A 23,043-nucleotide genomic window follows, 5' to 3' on the forward strand; every position below is an offset into this window, starting at 1 on the left:
TGTGTTTTAAAACGCCCTTGTCCGTTAACTCTCCCATTGGACCTCTTGTGCGTCAAACAGTGACATGGATAAGTGAACTCTAGAGTGTAAATCACCCCAGCACTCCCTTGTCATCAAGATCAGCTTGTGGGTTCCAGGTTGTAGCACACTGCTACGGAGCCTCAGTTTGTGTGTGTGTGTGTGTGTGTGTGTGTGTGTGTGTGTGTGTGTGTGTGTGTGTGTGTGTGTGTGTGTGTGTGTGTGTGTGTGTGTGTGTGTGTGTGTGTGTGTGTGTGTGTGTGTGTGTGTGTGTGTGTCTGGTGAGATTTCTATTATTTCTAGTATGCAATGTGAGTAGACAGGCAACAAATGTTTCCTTTGAACTCAAGCTGTTTAGAATAGATTGTTGTAAATATTTGTACAATTTCCATCAATCATAATGTAAGCGTGTTCAATCCAATGCATATGCAGTTTGTTGATTAGGTCTATCTATACCAGTGAATTGTGGCAGCTTGCAAAGGATATAACCATGACAACAATCAAAACAAACACGACACTAATGCACAAAACTATTTGTCCTGAACTTTCCATAACCAGTAGGGCGATCGAAGAAGAGCATGGGCCTGTTCCATTCAGAATACATCTACACTCTTTGAAAAAAGGATTCCAAAAGGGTTCTACCCGGAACGCAAAACTATTCAATACTGTAGTTCTTCAAAGGGTTCTCCTATGGGGAGAGTCAAAAGAACCCTTTTAGGTTGTAGGTAGCATCGTTTTATTCTAAGAGTGTATGATTGAATCAGCCCTCAGTGTGAATGAAGTGAATTCTTAAAGCAGTGCTGCCTCAGTGACTAAACAGACACAGACATAGATCATAACTCACTGCCATACCACAAACCTTCATTACGGTCAGACTAGGTGCCAGGAAGCAGTGACAACAATGTTGGGAACGTAACGCAGAGCAAAAACAATACAGTCATTCAGTAAATGTAATGAGAATGCCTTGACTGAGAGGTCTAAAGCAAGACAACATTGCAGCTCTAGCTACTTTAACTATAGGCAAAGTGTTACAAACAACTGCATGTCCTGAAGTCAGAGAGCTGAGCAGTATATCTTTACCGAGAGACCTCGGACCACAGATTTACGACTGGCCGGCTGTCTCTCAACCTGTTAATTAACACTTTACATCCTTAGAATGACTGGGCCTGACTGACATGGATGCCATGAAAGGAACCAAATCTCTCTCGCTATTTACATCATTCTCTCTCTCTCTCTCTCGATTTCAATCACATTCAATGTATTAGCCCACAATTCTTTGACCTGTATAATTGGAGAAGGTTTTCCTTATGAAGTAGTATCATACAGCAGGTCAGGCTGATGACCCATGATGTTACAGACCTCCGCTGTAGCAAACAAGGTTGAGTTGTCCATTCAGATGACGTACTGTATGCTAGGACGTAAGGCTGTCCTTAGCCCTGAAGGTTAATAAGGCTCCTGGGCCTAGTCAGGTGCCAGTAGGGAACCGGTAAACAGTTGAATCCCTGCTGCAGAGAGGCAGAGCAGAGCGATGGATGGATGCCCATGCGTAATTATGTACTCCAGGATTTCTCTTTTACACCTAATGCTACTAGCCTTCCAGACAGATTCAACTTCCAGCTAGCCATGGATGTTTGGTTACACTGTGTGCCTCCTGCATTTGGCCTCATGGTGGAATGACTTTAATATTTTTCATAATTTCATCATTAATAAACATTATTTGATTTTTTTCTATTTTAATCTATTTCAAACGGTTTTGTTGTTTCAGTCTTCTGTGATGTATATAAATTGTAGTATTGGGATGCAAACTCAAAATATTATACATTCAACTCTATATCTGACATGGTCTTCTTTTTTGTAAGCCCACCACCATGTGTGTGAGGTGTAGACTTTTATTTCAAAGTAGATTTGTTTAAGACTACCAAGAAACACTCTGTGTGACGCTGATGTAGCCCACTTCAGTATAAGGTTAAATAGCCAAATACACTCATATTCTACAGTACTAAGCTGGCGAGATCAGGCCGGCTTGAGAGGCTAAATCCTCATACCAAGCACCAGCACTCTTCATATATAAATCAGAGGAGTGTGCAAGGTCGTGGGAAGGCTATACACAATTCTCATGTTGTACTACGAATTATCCAGCTTTAACTTTCATAAATCAGTAGCAGCATAACTACAGAAATAACAATCATCAACCTCCTATAGGGGAACAGCTTTACGGTTAAAAATACAACAGAGACCAGTTCCATCTGTTATACAAACTGTAAGCAGGAACAGCAGCAAATGAATGGTACATTGATGCAAGGACATTCAAACACCATTTGAAATCTTTGACAAGTTTTGTATCAAAGTAATACTTGTACTGCTGTGTTCTCATGGACAAACCACATCCTGACCGACAGACATACTGTAACTTTGTATTTAAAGGCCTTCACAAGCTAATTGCAATTGCTGAATGTGGGGAGACATAAATGGCTGGGTTTATTTCTCTGTCTAGAACTAAACTAGAGGCAATGGTGGAAAAAGTACTCAATTGTCATACTTGTGTAAAAGTAAAGAAAATGACTCAAGTGAAAGTGAAAGTCGGCCAGTAAAATACTACATGAGTAAAAGTCTGAAAGTATTTGGTTTTAAATGTACTTAAGTTTCAAAAGAAAATGACGAATAGCCAGGGGCACCCTACAACACTCAGACATCATTTTCAAATGAAGCATTTGTGATTAGTGAGTCCGCCAGATCAGAGGCAGGAAGGATGACCAGGGATGTTCTCTTGATAAGTGTGAGAATTGGACCATTTTCCTGTCTGAAATGTAATAACACTTTTGGGTGTCAGGGAAAATGTATGGAGTAAAAAGTACATACTTTTCTTTATGAATGTAGTGAAGTAAAAGCAAGAGTTGGCAAAAATATAAATAGTAAAGTACAGTAAAAACTACTTAAGTAGTATTTTAAAGTATTTTTACTTAACCCTTGAGTAGTCTTAACATTCTGTATACTCCCCTTGTCCTAAAGGTTAAAAAATGACCCGCCTTCACTAAACCACTAAAAAAAAGCAGCTTAATTGAATTTTAAACCCCAAATCTATTTTGCATGAAGAAACAACCTGTCATTAATCACAAACTTTGTGAATATCTGGGTTTTCCCTCTCCACAATGCAGAAAGACTGCATTTAATGAGTGGACACCACTCCTTTTTATTACAACACACCTGGCATTATTGTTTTCTTTACTGAAGTAGAGGTTTATTATTATTATTAGTGCTAAAGGTACTACATACCATTTTTAGCAAGAGATAGCACTTGTATAGCCCAAGAAAGTAGCATAAATGTGCAGAAAGTAGTTTTGAATGCATTTTATTGAAGGGAAACAATAACAGTCTTGAACTTTTTTGGCAACATAGTGATATATTCTTATATACTGTACAATGAGGAATTAAACTACAAAATACTAGTCTTCTCCCATTTTTTCAACCATTGCCCCCACCTACAAGGTGTATAAACAACAACAATAAATAATAATAAAATAATAGATATAAAACAAAAACGTGATGAACATAAATCAATCAACACTTATTATCACAATTAGGACAGTATGCAAGTGTGTGTGCATGGACTTTGCAGATGTATTTCTCACATGTGCAGCACATAGTATTTATTTTACAGTTCTTCTTTGGGGTGGGGGGCAGAATTGGCATCTCCTCCTCTTGCTTGCCCAAGCTGCAGCCTAAGGTGGATCAGGACAAGATTCAGCCCCCTGAACAGCTTTCACAAGCACTGAAGAGGCTGCTGTGCAGAGGAGGTGCTCCCCATTCTTTGAATGTGTGGGGTTACAAGTGCCTTTCCCAGCTGCTCCAGGAACACCTTCCTCTTGTTCCACTTATCAGGCATCCAGGTAGTTTTGATCTTGCTCAATATCACGAAGGCATTGTATAAGGACACATCAATGATGTTATGGAAGATGACCAGGGGCCAGCGGGCAGTCATCCTCCTGCAGCTGTAAGTTCCAATCACCTTGTCCAGGTTGTCCACACCTCCTTTGTTGTGCTTCCTGTCCTCAAGATCATTGATCTCAGCCGTTTTGTGCAGTGTGCTCAGGAGGACCACATTAGAAACTAGAGTGGTGGTGGGGTGAAGGCAAACTTTGATGAGAAGGCCTCTCTCCCCCTTGTTGTGAGGAGTGCAGGGGGGAGCTCAGGCTTGTTCTTTCTAACTGTGCCAACCATGGGAATCTTCCTCTTCAGGAGATGCTGACTGAGTTTAATCAGTAGCACACATAATCTCAATTTCTCATTGGGTGCGTGTGTGTGTGTGTCTTTGTAGTTTTTGTGGTGTGTAAATGATTTTATAACTGTCAAAAATGACCCTAAGACAATCTTTATACTCTGGTGGTGTACAGCTTTCATGGAAATATGAACAAAGTCAATGTTTCACTTTTTCTAATGTTGGGATCACTCTAGGAAAAGTCCTGAAATTTCAAGTTGAAAAAATATAATTTAAGCGGTTTTCTCTGCTGTTAAACATAGTGGTGGGTCATCTTTTTTTTACCCTTAAGACAACACAAGGTTTAAGTACATTACACCAGTGACTAGAGGTAATGCCACAGTTGCTCATCAATAAGTTAACTGGTGAGGATAACAATGTTGTTAATTCACATTTTGAGGCCTGTTTTTATTCTGTGTTACAACACATTCCCCATAGCACAGAAAGGATACTGAGATCCTTGAGAGGGCATACTTGTCAACCCTTGAGCTTAGCGAAAGATAACCTTGGTATGCCATGAATGCATGATCTGCTGGATTAAACGATTTCAACCGCTCTCAGTGATTTTGTTTGGGAGGGCTTTCTGAAATAAAAGCCACATATTCCTTTACTCGTTTTATAAATCCAAAGTCCGATTAAGTCCAATCTGTTAGAACAACATTGCTGTTGCTGATAATGAAGTGAAAATGACAGTGTGTGCTAGGATGGGCAGGACAGCCCATCTGATCTCAAGTCCATTCCTGCCTACTGTCCCTTTGCACTGGTGACAGTAAGAAAACTCCTCTGTTTTCATTTGGAAGATGTATTCCTTTTTAGCTCCTAGTTGACAAATGGCCTCAACAGCACTTCTCTATCAAACCGTTATGGGACGTTTTATTAGTTCAAGTTACCATTAGCAGAATTGGTAGCCTCGCAATTACCAGACTGATAACAGAATGTAAGCTCGCGAGATGTCCGGATGATTGTACGAGGTTATAGAATTGGGGCCATCTTTTTCCCCATTAGCCACCCAGAATGGTCTATGTACCTTCAGTTTCATTACCCTTGTAACTGGAGCAAGGTGTAATGGGGTAATGGCTCTGCTCTGTTTTTTTCCATGGAAGAGAGATGAGATTTATGGAGGGGTGGAGGGGTTCAGGCAGCCCTGTATTCTGACGTTCAGAGCTGCTCATCACCCGGGATTGTAACGTGAGCAATCGGCCCAACACAGGACTTGGCATGCTCAGGATGGCTGAAATAGCATTTTCCATAAGGCATGAAGAGAGGGCCATGAAATCCAACCACTCTCTAGGTGCTGGGCCAAATGCTCCTCTGGCGCACTGCACCCTTCCCTCCCCCCCTGCAATCTTCCCCCACACCACCCCTCGACACCGACAACTATTTCACACACACACACACACACATATACTCCACCGCACACAAACTTTGGAACATGTGCAGCGAGGACTGAAAACACACAGAGCCACTGAAATGACACCCTCTCTCTGGCCACTTTTTCAAGAGTATCGTAGGTGCACACCTGTTCCTAGAGGAATCTGATATACCAGAAGCATTGGTTATACCATTTGATATAATTTGATAACATTTAAACAGGAATTGCATTCTTTTTTTAAAGCGTGAACTCTAAACTCAATTTTCTTTTAAATAATGCATGATTTGAGAGCAATGTAATGGTATACACAAGATTCTACAGTATAAGCACTCAGGATTCAAATGGGTTAAATAGAATGGTTTCATTCACATGAGCTGAATCGGTTAGTTAGCCATTGTTTTCCAATCGAAATCACATGTACCATATGATCTATTCAAGGGATGGGCAACTGACGGCCTTTTGTTGAAATTTGGTTGTGCATCAGTTTTTCTCTTGCCCGTGACTGTCAGTTGCTCAATTAGCCCATGTCAGCTAACATTTTTTAGATTGGTAAGTTAGTCTAGCCAGCTATCTAAACTAGTAGTAATAATGGTCGAATTACCGACCATGAGCACCATTGATTTTGTTAGTCACGCTCAAGAAGATATCATATTAAAAACTGCAATAATTTCTCTCCACCCTATGGCAAAATATGTAGAAATGCATGAAGTTAGTTCAACATTTTCTAAATCTTCTCTCCACCCTATGGCAGAATTTCACTTGGGCCCCCTAAAGGCTAGAGCCAGATCTGACTGCATGTGTGGGTAAGGATGTGGGTACGCAGGCCCCTGAGCCACTGCAGCCCCTCATGATGAGTTAGGATTTTTTGTGACCCCCACCCCCATCAATGTTGCCCATCCCTGTGCTAGACCATAAGGTATGAAATAATAGACCATATTAAAGTGATACTCATTTATTGGGATATTGGAAACACATTCTTTAAATGAACACTGACCAAGCAATTAGAATAGTTCATGAAGATTTCATTTCAGCTTTTCTGTCATCAAGTGTTTTACAGGTATTATTTACTCTGATTCTGCAGCTATAGAGCGTTGAGACTTGCAGGGTATCAAAGTCACAGATGTGCATGAATAGCATGGCTTGGCTGGCATATCACAACTCTTGGCTCAAGTCAGAAACACGCACCACGTGTTGGATTTGCACTACACTAAACACAGCAGAAGGGAAACTAATGCTGTATATATCTCCTGCTGAATACAAAAGAGTCGGTCCTCATTTCAGCAACCCACCATCTCAGATTGTTCTGAAGTTTCTGTAGCTAGAAAGAGATTCCCTGTGAATCTGGTGGTGGTTATTTTCCCCTGTTCAAAGAAATTAATAATTGAAGTCACTTGCATTATTTACTATAAAGTAGTGTGAAAGTGCCATGTTTCCTTCTAAATTGCTACACTTTTCTACATCGCTACACAGCTGGTGCACAAAATGTAAAATGAATGAAGTCTCAATGTTTTACTCGCCTGAGGTGAATTATCTCATGATAAGTTGTAGACCATAATATTAAGCAAGAAAGTTGTCATCAATATTTTTCGTTGCTGTCTATTTAACACCACAAGCCAATGCTGGCACTAAGACCGCCCTCAACGAGCTGTATAAGGCCATAAGCAAAGAAAATGCTCATCCAAAGGTGGCGCTCCTAGTGGCCGGGGACTTTAATGCTAGGAAACTTAAATCCGTTTTACCTCATTTCTACCAGCATGTTACATGTGCAACCAGAGGGGGAAAAAACTCTAGAACACCATTACTCCACACGCAGAGATGCGAACAAAGCTCTCCCTCGCCCTCCATTTGGCAAATCGTCCATAACTTTATCCTCCTGATTCCTGCTTACAAGCAAATACTAAAGCGGACGTAGAGGACGTAGATGCTAAGCTACAGGGCTGTTTTGCTAACACAGACTGGAATATGTTCCAGGATTTTTCCGATGGCATTGAGGAGTACACCACATCAGTCACTGGCTTCATCAGTAAGTGCATCGATGACGTCGTCCCCACAGTGACTGTACATACATACCCAACCAGAAGCCATGGATTACAGGCATTATCCGCACTGATCTAAAGGGTACAACTTCCGCTTTCAAGGAGGGGACCCTAACCCGGATGCTTATAAGAAATCCCGCTATGCCCTCTGAGGGTACGACAATGCTTATTCCCCCTCAGGAGATTGAAAAAATTTGGCATAGGTCCTCAGATCCTCAAACAATTCTATAGCTGCACCATCAAGAGCATCCCTGCCTGGTTGCATCCCTGCCTGGTATGGCAACTGCTCTGCCTCCGACTGCAAGGCACTACAGAGGGTAATGCATACAGCCCAGTACATCACTGGGGCAAAGCTTCCTGCCATCCAGGACCTCTATACCAGGTGATGTCAGAGGAAGACCATAGAAATTGCCAAAGACTCCAGCCACGCTATTCATAGACTGCTCTCTCTGCTACCGCACAACAAGCGGTACCGTAGCGCGTAGTCTAGGTCCAGAAGGCTTATTAACAGCATCTACCCCCATGACATAAGACTCCTGAACAGCTAACCAAATCACTACCTGGACTATTTGCGTCGACCCCCCCTCCCCCATTTTCACACTGCTACTACTCTGTTCAGTATCTATGCATTGTCACTTTACCTCTACCTACATGTACATACCTCAATTACCTCAACTAATCGGTGCCCCCACCCATTGACTCTGTACCGGTACCCCCTGTATATAGCCTCATTACTGTTATTTTATTGTTGCTCTTTAATTATTTTCCTATTTTCTTCATTTTATTTATTTGTTTACATCGGTTTATTTAGTAAATACTAAAACTGCATTGTTGGTTAAGGGCTTGTAAGTAAGCTGTAAGTGTTGCGGAACTGGTGGCAGTGAAATCAGATGTAGGAGAGCAGAAATAGGTAATCACCGGAGCAGTTTAATTTTAAAACCAACGGAAAATAAAAAAGAACCTACATGGGTACAAAACCTGACGCGCACCACTAACATAGTGCACAAGCACTTACAAACAAACAATTCTACACAAGGACATGGGGGGAACAGAGAGTTAAATACACAACACTTAATGAGGGAAGTGTAAACCAGGTGTGTAGGAAAACAAGACAAAACAAATGGAAAATGAAAAGTGGATCGACAATGGCTAGAAGACCGGTGACGCTGACCGCTGAACACCGCCTGAACAAGGTGGAAACGACTTCGGTGAAAGTCGTGACATAAGCATTGATTTTGTAATCCACTTTTGTAACATTGACACAGGGAGTCAGAAAGCAGGTGCAGTTAGTGAGCTTAAAAACAATGAACATGGAATGATACAAAAGAAGAGAAGTGTCTGACATGAAACACAAACAATACTGCCTAACTACTACTAACAGAAGAGTGCTATAAGAAGGCTAAGTAATCAAGGAGTAATGAGGGCCACGTGTAACTGACGGGATGCAGGTGTGCGTAATGGTGGTTGCCAGGACCGATGGTTAGTAGACCAGCGACGTCGAACGCCAGAGGGGAAGAGAACGCCACAGGGGAAGGGCGGGACTAGACGTGACAAAAGTCTATTGTGTTTATTAAATAAATCACAACATTTAATTTGCAACTTGCGGTAGAAAATCAATAGATTTGGCTCATGATGAAAATACATTGTGTGGTCATCCTTGCAATTCAAGCCAGTCCTTCATTAAAGTGATTCAGTTTGTCCTAGTCTTACACTAAATCTGTGTCCACGAAATATCCCCCTTGTGTGTGGTGTATTCACTTAAAAAAGGGTCTAGATTAGTTACTGTAAGACCATTCTTGGTGAACAAGCAAACCATTAGGCTACAGTAGTTCTAATGGTTGCAATGTTATGGTCTCTAATGGTCTTCAATGATAAAAGTCCCAAACACACACTGTATAGTGTTTTGCAATGGTAATGACATTGGGTTCTATTAGGGTTGTCATAATATTTTAGTCCCAAGCCCATTTCTCCATCAACATTTTGGGCTTGTGGGAAAAGTCTTCATGTGAGAATTGTACCATGTGGATAGCCCTCTCAGAGAGCATGGAGAAGCAATACTACAAGCCACAACTTCATACTACTTATAGGCACTACTTCATACTTCTCAAATATAAACAATTGATACTGTTTTTTTTCAACCACCATGTCTTACTCATTGGTAGGAAGAAGTTTGGTCCAAATCCAAAGGGGGAAAGTGACCCTTGTTATACAACCATTAAAGGAAAGGATGTACTTAGAAAAAGGTCAAAGGTGTGCAATGCGCCTGGACACATTTTCAGTGGTCATCTATGATGATTCTTCACATTTTCAGAGTAACTCTGTCTCAATGCCTCATATCTTTCACCCCAACCTTTCTCTACTTTTCTTAAGGGACAGAGCAACATAAACAACACCGGTTGGCAGGATACAGAGAAACATAAACAACACCAGATGGCAGGATACAAAGCAACATAAACAACACCGGTTGGCAGGATACAGAGCAACATAAACAACACCAGATGGCAGGATACAGAGCAACATAAACAACACCGGTTGGCAGGATACAGAGCAACATAAACAACACCAGATGGCAGGATACAGAGCAACATAAACAACACCGGTTGGCAGGATACAGAGCAACATAAACAACACCAGATGGCAGGATACAGAGCAACATAAAAACACCAGATGGCAGGATACAGAGCAACATAAACACACCAGATGGCAGGATACAGAGCAACATAAACAACACCAGATGGCAGGATACAGAGCAACATAAACAACACCAGATGGCAGGATACAGAGCAACATAAAAACACCAGATGGCAGGATACAGAGCAACATAAATAACACCAGATGGATACAGAATCCACCAGTCTGAATTCAAATTTTACTGCTCCAATGGTGTGTTTAAACCTCCAAAAAGCCACACTTCTCATCTTTCTGACTTTTTAGTACTAGCAACGTTGTTAATGTACAATAATTTAACATCAGATGCACTGCCTTTCAATAGATTACTTTCACCACACTTTTTATTTCATAGGTGATAAGAATGTAATTAGACTGTTATCACCAAGTTGTTTCAAGTGAATTCCAGGTAAACCACATGATATCATAAAGCAGTTCAAACATACAGTCACATTTACATGTTACTGTTTAATACTACACAATACTGTATATATGTTATTCAGGAGAGGATCAAGATGAGCACGTTTGTTGGGGTAAGTATGTTTGCAGGGATAACTACCCTCTAGTCTACTGAATAGATTGGTAAAGGGATATTGTCCCTGTGTGTATTTAACCCCAAAAATAATATACTGGTAAACAAAATGTGTTGATAAGGCAGAGTCAACATATTGTACAGAATAATCATGGATAACCAGAACGTCATTGTCAATCACACATATGAGAATCTGCTCACTAATCTGCTCACAAACCATGAGCCGTGTCATGAAGCCTTTGCGCAATAAACATTCTGTTCTGCAAAAAAAAATGTTGGTGCCAAATCGGCTGTATAATATGGCAAACAAGCAACTGAAGGTGCAAATACCACTCCCAGCTGTTCAAATCTCTGCCTACTTTCATAGATGTATTTTAATAATCCATCTGGTGCCAGATCACAGGCTGTTCTCAACACATTATTCAGTTTCACTGATAGCTATCAGACATCTAAATATGGGACTGCTGCAAAACCAGCTCAATGACCTGACATTTGCTAATTTACTATGAACTGTGAGAGACAGCCCACTCAGCATATCTAACCTAACCTGATACAGTATGGGAGCACACCTCAGTCTGATCCTTCAGAACATGTCTTGTGTTGTTGCTCCCACCTCCCTCTAGCAGTTTCATCAGATCTGCCAACAATAAAGAGTTGGGTCCAAGTGAATGGGCTAATGTCTGATTTGGGACTGGCTAACATACTTTGTCTCTATGTCCTCAAATGTATCCTCAATCTCTGTTTTTGCCATGCTATAATGGCCAAACAACCACTGAGGTTTGAAAATGGCTTGGTTGTATGTGTCAGTTTTCAGTTTTCATATTTCCCTAGCTTATAATACTGATGTTGAAGAGCTTCAGTAAAGAACTGCTGACAAACCAATATATTTTCAGATTAAGAGGAATCTCAGTGCCTTCAGAAAGTATTCATACCCCTTGACTTTTTCCACATTTCGTTGTGTTTACAGACTGAATTTACACACAATACCCTGTAATGTCAAAGTGGAATTATGTTTTTAGACATTTTTACAAATGAATAAACAATTAAATATCTCAAATTCTCAAAATATCTTGAGTCAAGAAATATTCAACCCGTTTGTTATGGCAAGTTCAGGAGTACAAATGTAGTTTAACATGATTGTTTAATTTAATCTTGAAAATGCTTTTTTTATATTGTACAATCCAGGTGTGCAAAGGTCTTAGAGACTTACCCAGAAAGACTCAAAGCTGTATTCGCTACCAAAGGTGATTCTAACATGTGTTGACTCAGGGGGTTGAATACTTATATAATCAAGATATATACTAGTGTTAAAAATGTTGTTTATTTTAATTGTTTACAAATGTTAGCATTTTTCTTACACTTTGAAATGACAGAGAATGTTGTGTTGATTGTTGACAACAAAAAAAGACAATTAAATGAAGGCACTGTACCTGCAGCAGTACAAATCTCAAGTGTACTTAATTAGCAAGCACCAGTATTAGGTATGTTTCTCTGTTGCCCTCTTGCATTCAATAGATACTGTTTCATTTCAATTCTATACTAGTTCCTCCTAAAACTTCATTAGAGTTTATTCTCTAGGCCTATCTCTATTGGACTGCATAATGTACCTTGCTTGCTTATACCTCCTTTTGTAAGTGATTTATTAATTCCCTTGAAAATGGCTTTTCTGTGGACAAAGTGACGTTTTATTTACACTATATGCAAAAATGTATGCAGCGGGGTACAGTTGTAGGCTTAGTTCCACTAGAGGGAACTCTACACTAGGTAAATGCAAAATGATAGATGAACCCACACCACAAAAAAAGGCTATATCAAGTCGCAGTGCAAAAAATGAACCGAATAAAAATACCTACCAGATTAACTAGCATGTTGTATTTTTCCTTGTTAGATGGTTTAACTTGTTCCTTTTCATTTTTGAGTTGATGTGGCATATTTTGTAAAAAGCCTTGTTTTTCGAGTAATATCATGGCTAGGGAGAGAGTGCCCTAACATTTGTGGGAAGACATGAGAAAAACAGTAATTTAAGACAAATTATAGAGGTTGTGGCGAGCGTTCTTGCAAATTACTGTATCTCTGTACTGTAATTAATTGTCGACGGGCGTGCTATTGTTTTGCTGTTACTGTCAAGAGGAAGAGGGCGAAACCCACTTCGTCATTCAATTCGATTGGTGTACTAGTTGTCAAAATCGCGCCCATTTCCAGAAAGGTCTACTTTTATTGGCTGTTGTGCAGATTTGCATGAAATAGGTTAACGGGATTGGGTGAGGACACGTCAATCACTTGCAATGCGAGGCCACTGGATATGATTTTGTCTGATTTCCCACCTCAGACAGAACTCAGCTGCAGACAAAGTGGCTTGAAAGGACCTCAACTACTAGAGTGAAATTTAAATAATGGCTTTAGCAATTGACCAGAAACTGTACACCTCTTGGGTTCCCGTCTAACAACCATATTTATGTGAGTATACAGTTAAGCGTTATTACTTTACAAATGTTCGTTTATGTGGATAATGTTTGCTAGCTTGTCTGACTAAAGTCTTGACAGAACAGGGGTAACATTTAGCTAGCTAAAGTTGGGTTGTTTGCTAGCTTGCTAACTGTTAGCCTAGCGAAGTGCCTGGTTAGGCTGTTGAATAACTTATTTTCCTAGTATAAGTTACTAGCTAGCTAGGTAGATAGCTAAAACAAGGTTACTCTTGTTTCCTTGGTGCCACTTTGTGGTCACTCTAGACTAGACCCCCCCCCAAACACTAGCTAGCTAATGTAACAGGCTACTGTAGTTAGCTTGCAAAGCGGTTAGGTAGATTAGGTTAACTAGCTGGCTAACGTTACTCATTTACAAAACCATCGTGAAAGCGCAGACCTCGTAGTTTTTATATTTTCAAAATAAAACGATGTTTGGCCGTGGCTATGTCAGCAGCCAGGTTAACTTCCCTTACCAATGTGAGCTTTTCCAATCATAATCAGACTGAAGCTATCCTTCAGTGCAACGTATTGGGATGCTTTGACTGTTCGGTCAGTTCGGTCCAATAGCATGTGGAAGCTTTCTAGCCAAGCCAACTAGCTAAGAAACCACATTTGGATGTATTCAACTTTTAGTACTTTTTAGATGTTTTAATATGGACTAACTCAATTGACATCCCCACTCAATAACAAAACTGAAAATCCATTAGCATCTAACGTTACTAGTAATTACTGAATCATTGAATAGCCATTGAAATCTGAAGGATTCTCCCCCCCCCCCCACACACACACACACACACACACACACTTTTTGTTTTCATTCTAACAAATGTTAAAACTGCTGTTGGTTAGAGGTCCCTGAGTTGTTTCAACAGTTGTAGGTTAAGTGATACTTTGTTACCATATTAGTTTTATTAGTTAGCAGATTGTAACGGGCTAATGTGATGCTCCATGTGATGTCTTTGGAGATACTGTCTAAATTCTCGATTCGGGTTAACATTTCTTAGAAATGTCTGTCCAGTTGCAGGTGGTTCGACAAAAACCAGATAACTCATAAAGATATTCAAGTGGAAATGACAGCATTTTAACTACTTTGCAGATATGAAACGCACACAATCATAATATCACATTCACAGTTTATGCTTCAAAAACAACTTTTATAAGAGGTTTTAAAAAAAGGTTATATTTGATTCAAAATTCCATGACAGAGTAAGGCATTGATGGTAGAATAGATGGATGCAGTTCAATGCATGATTAATATAATTCACCAATACATTTCTTGGTAGTCGAAAATATTGCTATCAGGTTGTAAATCACAGCTGGCCTGGTACATTGTTTGCTGCCTCCACCCATAATGGATGCACTGTTTCAGTTGAATATTTTGGACAAAAACGGACAAATGTAACTAAGGCAGGGAATGTCAATACAATCAAACTAGCAAAGGAAATGATCACAAGTCCGTCATAATGTGGCTAATAGGCTAGGTTATCTATTTATGTTGCTATTTATTTAACAAGTTAAAAACACAGAGCTTAACGTTAGCTAGCTAGCTGCTGGGAGGATGATATGTCATTGCAGGAGTAAGTGATTGAGTGACTAACTTTTTTCAGTGGCTACAGCTAGATACAGGTATCATTTGGTTAGCTTGCAAAAAATGTAAATCGCTTTGCTAGCTAGCTATGCTGAACTTGAACGACTGTTATCCACAGTTAGCATATCTCTTGTGTTTGTAAATTCACTCCGCCTGTCTACTCCGATTTTAGAGCACTAACGTCTGAGTGTACCAGAGTGCAGATTAATTGATGAATTTACGAACATGCAACACCGGCTGAAAGTGACTGGTGTCAGCAAAGAAAGTAATCAAATTTTTGCCAGCAGCACAGTTAGTCACTAACATTCTACATAACATGAAAACAGCCTAACCAGCTCGGGCTAGGGCGAGTAAAATGGTCAGAGTGAGGTGCTCTCTCATTTGTGTCTGGAAGTAGCTAGTAAGCTAGCCAACTTTAGCCAGTTAGCTTGTGTGCTTGACTGCCAATAGTGAGGAACCCTACTCCTCGGCCAGAGCGTCCTGCTATTACAGCCTCCACTCTTCTGGGTAGGCTTTCCACTAGATGTTGGAACATTGCTGCGAGGACTTACTTCCATTCAGCTAAAAAGAGCATTATTGAGGTCAGGCACTGATGTTGGGTGATTAGGCCTGACTCACAGTCTGCGTTCCAATTAATTCCAAAGGTGTTTGATGGGGTTGAGGTCAGGGCTCTGTTCAGGCCAGTCAATTTCTTCCACACCGATCTCGACAAACCATTTCTGTATGGACATCGCTTTGTGCACGGGGGCATTGTCATGCTGAAACAGGAAAGGACCTTCCACAAACTGTTGGACCCACAAAGTTGGAAGCACAGAATTGTCTAGAATGTCATTGTATGCTGTAGCGTTAAGATTTCCCTTCACTGGAACTAAGGGTAGGCCCGAACCATGAAAAACAGCCCCAGACCATTATTCCTCCTCCACCAAATGTTACAGTGGGCATTATGCATTTGGGCAGGTAGCATTCTCCTGGAATCCACCAAACCCAGATTTGTCCTTCGGACTGCCAGATGGTGAAGCGTGCTTCGTTGCTCCAGAGAACACATTTCCACTGCTCCAGAGTCCAATGGCGACGAGCTTTACACCATTCCAGTCGACACTTGGCATTGTGCATGGTGATCTTAGGCTTGTGTGCAGCTGCTCGGCCATGGAAATCAATTTCATGAAGCTCCCGACATACAGTTCTTGTGCTGACATTGCTTCCAGAGGCAGTTTGGAACTCTGTAGTGAGTGTTGCAACCGAGGACAGACAGTTTTTACTCACTACGAGCTTTGGCACTCGGCGGTCCTGTTCTTTAAGGTTGTGTGGCCTACCACCCCGTGGCTGAGTTGTTGTTGCTCCTAGATGCTTCCACTTCATAATAACAGCACTTACAGTTGACCGGAGAAGCTCTAGCAGGGTAGCCTAGTAGTTAGAGCGTTGGACTAGTAACCGGAAGGTTGCAAGTTCAAACCCCCGAGCTGACAAGGTACAAATCTGTCGTTCTGCCCCTGAACAGGCAGTTAACCCACTGTTCCTAGGCCGTCATTGAAAATAAGAAAATAAGAATTTGTTCTTAACTGACTTGCCTGGTTAAATAAAGGTAAAAAAAAAAAAAAAATGACTTGTTGGAAAGGTGGCATCCTATGATGGTGCCACATTGAAAGTTGCTGAGCTCTTCAGTAAGGCCATTCTATTGCCAATGTTTATCTATGGAAATTGCCTGGCTGTGTGCTCTATTTTTATAGACCTGTCAGCAACGGATTTGGCTGAAATGGCCAAATTCACAAATTTTGAAGGATGTCCACATACTTTTGCAAGTATAGGTTATCTAAGTGCTCGCTCGTCAGAATAAAAAATAAAAAAAGATATTCTACCTGGGAGTGTACATGAACAAGTTTTAAGATTTCATGTTGCTAAAATACTCAGTTCTACTTTAAATCCATGTTTTGTACCATATTTTTGCATGGGTGTAGATCTTTGTATTGCTAACCTGTACCGGCTAATGGAGCATCACATTAGCCCGTTACAATCTGCTAGCTAGGTTTGGATGGGAAGTTAGGCTAGCTGCCCACCACCCAGGTTTTGAAGATGATTCATCAGCCTAGCTACATCTTGATGGCTGGCATATAGGGATGTCATTTAAGGTCTCTGTTTAATAATGATCATAACACACTACATACTGTGGATTTTATTTACGTAAATAAGTTGTTCTAAGAAGAAAAATAGATGTTATTTGGCCCCCTACTGCATAATTACAGGTCTACATAATAAGACTAGGAGCGAACTGGGACCTTGGAGACTCAGAAACTAAAGCTAATATTAGTGCTGCAGTAAAACTAAATAGCCTCATTAGTTGTAGAAAATTGTTTCATTTGCAATGACCAATGGCATTGACAACACAACTTGGGACAGGGATTTTCCCTTTTCCCAGTCGCACAAGTTCGCAGACCCATTATTAAGTTGGTTGCACTTTAGATAGGAGATTCAGTCCAGAATATAATTATTTCTGTTTTAGATTGTAAGTGCCAGTAATATCCTGCTCTAGTCTCTTCTTGCTTTTAGTGTTCGGCTTTTCTCTCTGGTCCATTGGGAACAAGGAGGGCAAAGTGGCCTCTATAACCATTGTTTCTCAGCCTTGAAGGATTAAGTCCCTCCCAACTCCTCATACCCCCACCCCCAAAGATCACCTCTATTCTACTCAGGAGAATCTCATTTTTGAAAGCTGCTGGCTTGAATGTCCCTGACTCCCTTGAGCCATTATTTCAAACACAATGTCATTAGACTCACTCGTTGGCTGTCAAAGTAGCGTGATGGTTTGAACCCACATGGCCTCAGTTGCACAGATACCAGCCATTTCCCGTTGGTTCCTGGTCGAGTCCCTGCAGATTGATAGAAGCTCTTGGATATTAGGACAGACTGCAAGCCAGCTGGTGATCCATTAAGCATTACTAACGCAGAGACAAGTTGCCAGCTTCTGACTCGCCCTGAAAAAGCCCCCCGTCCTCCTCCATCCTCCCTGTCTCTGACATGGAGGAGTAGCACTGGAATACCAACACTCTCTGTGAAAAGATCCTGGAAAGGCATTCAGTCAGAAGGGCTGAGATGTGTACTGAGGGAAGAAACAAGATGGAAAATAGGGACCTTTGTTTCCAGGTTGCCTAGTGGCAATGTAATTTAAAGGTCCCATTCATGTGTGAATGTCCTGGAGGTTAGGTCTAGTCTCACAGTGAATGATTCAGCAACGTCCCAATCCCGCTGGGGTTGACTGACAGTTACTATTGGCAATAACATCAATCACCACAGGAACTCCTTTGGCCATGTTGTGGTTACCCGGCCTAAGTTATGTCCGAACACAAGCTGTATTGCTGTTTCCCTTCTGACTTAAAATGCTTTGTTTATTGTCTCTGGACGATATGGGCATAAATGTATATCATAATGAAACTGCCGCTGTGTTGGAAGTAAGCTGAAATCCGTCAATCTAGACCTGTATTGCAGTTATCCTTAATGTGATATTGATTTATTTTACCTTCTGTTAGAAAATTACTTTTCTTAAGTTGAATAGACAGACGAGAAGCCAGTTAGGCAACCCCACAAAGAAAAAGCAAAATGGAAATCATGTGTTTTTTTTGTTTTTTTTATAAATCATTTTTTTTATCACCCCTCAGACGTCACAGCAGCTCTATCAGCTCAGCCTCTAGAGTCTAGAGGGAACACTTTTTGGGACCGATGCAGACCCCCCCTCAGATCCTCACTGTCAGTGCCTGCACCTGGGTCAGCAACTTTTGCCGGCGTAAGTGGTATAGGACAATTGGCTGCACGTCCCCCTCTTCCAGCCCCCCTTGATTTTGGCAAACCCCAACTGTCCACCCCATCGTTCCATGCGCCCCCTCCCTCCCCTCTGCATCTGCACGGCTTGCTATGTGCCCCATCTTTTGTGACTGACCCATGCATTGTGTTTCCTGTCAACCTGACATTGTGAATCACCCTGCTGATATATGTATGTATGTATGTGTGCCTGCCTGCTCCCCCCAACCTGCCACAACTGACCCCAAACCCCTCTCCGCTGCGGAATTCAAACTGCATGTCAGCACATCAACATGCTGCACGATTTGGACAAAATATTTAAATGCATTTATTTATTTATTTTCAGATATTTGCAGTTACGATTTTATGAATTGCGATTTTCAAACAATTGAGTGAAAACTTGGTAATTCCATCAGACATGGTTTAAACATGTCAGGGTAGAGTATAGAGGTCGACCGATTATGATTTTTCAACGCTGATACAGATACCGATTATTGGAGGACAAAAAAAGCCGATACCGATTTTAAATAATAATAATTAAAATTTAAAAATTATTTTTTTTATATATATATATTACACATATTTTGGTAATAATGACAATTGCAACAATACTGAATGAACAATGAACACTTTTATTTGAACTTAATATATAAATAAAATCAATTTAGTCTCAAATAACATGAATGATTGTTTTTTGAAAACAAAAACTGTCATTTCTATATGCAGGAAATCCTATTTTAATAATGGGCTTGGTAAGAATTGACTACCACAGTGTGAGTCATAATTCCCATGACACCTAGCAAAATCTGAAAAGCGGTTCCTTCATTAATTTATTCCATAGGATCTTTTTAGATTCACTTAAAATAAGGTCTGTGTTTCATGTAGGCTTACACCACCTTGCCAATTTTATAACTGTGTAGATATCCATAGGACAAAGTAACTCTGATCAATATTGGCTAAATATAAGCGAAGATCATTTTTTTTGTAGAGTGGATTTATGAAAATATTTTGACAAACCTTACCTTATCCTAGTGAAATTTACACGGATATCAAAACGCAGAGGCGGTTTAAGCCTGTACGAAACACAGACCTTATTTGAAGTAGATCAAGACATTCTCTACGGAAGTTCAAGTTCAGCCGCAAGTTATTACAGGAATTATAACACGTCTGCTATTTCTCTCTAAACCATATACCTTTGACTATTACGAGCCTGCTGCTGCCTACCACCCCTCAGTCAGACTGCTCTATCAAATCATAGACTTAACTATAATAAACACACAGAAATACGAGCCTTAGGCCAAATCCGGAAACGATCACCTCGAAAACAAAAACGTTTATTCCGTTCCGTATTTTATCTAACGGGTGGCATCCATGAGTCTAAATATTCCTGTTACATTGCACAACCTTCAATGTTATGTCATAATTACGTAAAATTCTGGCAAATTAGTTCGCAAAGAGCCAGGCGGCCCAAACTGTTGCATATACACTGACTCTGCATGCAATGAACGCAAGAGATGACACAATTTCACCTGGTTAATATTGCCTGCTAACCTGGATTTCTTTTAGCTAAATATGCAGGTTTAAAAATATACTTGTGTATTGATTTTAAGAAAGGCATTGATGTTTATGGTTAAGTACACATTGGAGCATCATATGTTATACATATGATGATAGATAAAGTTATTACACCTACATACTTTTGTATATATAGAGTATGTGGACACCCCTTCAAATGAGTGGATTTGGCTTGTAGAAAAAGAGGAGGAAGGGAAGCGCTGCTAAGGTACACAATAGTAGATCTTGGTAGACACAAGGTGCTCTTTGGTAAAAGTTGTAAATTGGTCATCAAAAAGAAAGGAGGACCAAGGCACTTCATATAATTAATTAATTTTAAAACGCCTTTATTTGTATGGCATATTCAATGGAAACAGTTTTTAATTAAAAAATATATATATATGTTTCGGCTGCATGGCCTTCGTCAGGGAATGGATTTGTCTATTTCAGCCACAGCTGTTGCTGATGGGTGTATACAATCGAGTACACAGCCATGCAATCACCATAGACAAACATTAGCAGTAGAATGGCCTTACTGAAGAGCTCAGTGATTTTCAAAGTGACACTGTCATAGTATGCCACCTTTCCAACAACTCAGTTTGTCAAATTTCCTCACTACTTCACAGAGGAGTGGAGGCTGTTATAGCAGCAAAGGGAGGACCAACTCCATATTAATGCCCATGATTCTGGTGAGCAGGTGCCTACATACTTTTTGTTATGTAATGTATTACCAAACTTTAATTTTTAACATGATCATGGAGGTATTGGGTCAGTGTACCTATTAACCCCACCAAAATCTAAGTTAAGACATTTCTAACATGTACTGCCCTCTATTAAAAAAATGTGTTTAAGTCGAGGTAAAATAATAGATGAATCTCTCAAAGTTTTTTTAATTAACCTTTTTTTTAATAAGACTTAATCTTTATAATATTAAATATATAAAAAGTCTGGACTGGGCTTAATTGGTACTGCTATTCTTGTTAATTAGTACAGCTTGTCGTCTTAAAGCCTATATGAAGACTGTTTCAAACCTCCCTCCACTGTATTACAAATGGACAGCTGGTGGACCAAAAACAGGATCAGCTGGATGAATAAAGGACAACAATATGACAATGCCCCCACCCAGAAGTGCATGAGCAGTCACCCAATAGTCATCCTCTTGTCCCTCATTTGTTTGCATTTTTGTCACCTCTTGTAGGTCTTCTATCCTTCAACCCTGATCTTATTCTTCTCTCTCTGCATCAAGGACTACCTGTCCACTCCAAAAGTCTTGGAGAGAGTACAGAGGTTTCCAATCTTGGTAATCGCACCATAGCTAGATGCATAATGTGTCACTGTAGTTTATGTTTTTAATCAACATAAATCTGAACAACAAAATGATGCTCTTGATCATTGAATATTAGGGATATCAACACACTATCCCAATTTGTGTCAATACAAACCAGGCCTAATAGGAGCATACTGGGCCTGATGGGAACAACTGTGATTATGGTGAAAGCAAAGTCTACTACTAAACTATTTGGAAACCAGTGGTTTGGGGTATACATAAACACTACAGACTACAATATTATGCACAGTTAGTTGTGATCATATTGAACAATGTTTATTTATTGTCATTTACATTCAGTATAGAGGGAGTGCTTTTTTGTGCTACTGTACCCTTTAAGCCCACCTGAAATATATGTAATCTATATAACAATGCAAGGTTCATTTAACAGTAAAATAAGACAAAATATATTTAATGTTAGCTATGAATGCCTGAAATCTATCTTGTTGTAGTTCACCAAGTTATGATGCCACTGTGTCACTGTGACTAGGGGTGTTTTGGGGACCGTATTACTGCCACACTGGCGGTCACGAGTCATGATGGCAGTCAAATTCCATTTGAACGTTTAGTTACGGTAATTAGGCTTCTCCAAGCTCTGATGCTGCTGAGGGTCAATAGTAGCCTACCAAATGTGCTAACTGCCTGGTACTTATTAGCACTCTATTGTCCCTCTAATCACTCTGACACCAATGCAAATCTAATCAAACACTTCATGAGAGCTCATGTTGCGCAACATTTCTATAGGATGTGTAGTGGTTCTCAATCCTGGTCCTGGGGGAATGTAGTTTTCATCCATGAGCTAGCTAGCTTTTTTTTTAATGAACAGCACTGTAGGTGTGCCAGACAACTTTACCAGCATCATAGCATACATCTCGATGAATCGTTGTGACATATGAGTGACAGCGTAATCAATGTGTAATAACTATGTCAAATGTATGAACACATTCAATTATGATGTGCAGTCATATTCAGGTCCTGATTGGTCAACAAGCTTATTTGACATGTCAAATTTGACATGTCAAATAGTGTTATTTGACATGTCAAATAGTGTTATTTGACACGTTTAATAGTATTGTTTGACACGCAAAGACCCAAACAGCGTTCCATAGAAATCCTGGTTGAGAATGAAATGACTGAACAACAAAACAGCACAGCAAGTAAGTGCTAGAAAGACATAGGTTTTGATGTTTTACTGGTAATGGGGACATAAGTAAATGCCAACAAAATAACTTTTTGGTGTGTGAGAGAACTTTATTTCTAACTAGGCAGGTCAGTTAAGAACAAACTCTTATTGACACTGACAGCCAAACCCAGACGATGCTGGGCCAATTGTGCGCCGCCCTATGGGACTCCCAATCACGGCCGTATGTGATACAGCCTGGATTCGAACCAGGGTCTGTAGTGACACCTCTTGCATTGAAATGCAGTACCTTAGACCGCTGT

The 23,043-nt window shown here is 40.3% G+C and overlaps 1 protein-coding gene across 2 annotated transcripts in view; it reads left to right on the top strand.

Annotated features, from left to right (window-relative positions):
* The first annotated feature begins 13,193 nt into the window (after positions 1-13,193).
* Positions 13,194-23,043, top strand: part of enc2 (ectodermal-neural cortex 2) — a 44,893-nt gene continuing 35,043 nt past the window's right edge. Inside the window, exons 1-2 of one of the 2 annotated variants that reach the window (XM_029668314.2) lie at positions 13,194-13,337; positions 18,581-18,705. In XM_029668314.2, coding sequence (XP_029524174.1) covers positions 18,642-18,705 — 64 coding nt within the window. In that variant the 5' untranslated portion in view covers positions 13,194-13,337; positions 18,581-18,641. The remainder of the gene's footprint in view (positions 13,338-18,580; positions 18,706-23,043) is intronic. The other variant, XM_029668315.2, reaches the window with a different exon arrangement.

This window comes from Oncorhynchus nerka, linkage group LG9a (genome assembly GCF_034236695.1).
Source record: "Oncorhynchus nerka isolate Pitt River linkage group LG9a, Oner_Uvic_2.0, whole genome shotgun sequence".
Classification (NCBI taxonomy): domain Eukaryota; kingdom Metazoa; phylum Chordata; class Actinopteri; order Salmoniformes; family Salmonidae; genus Oncorhynchus; species Oncorhynchus nerka.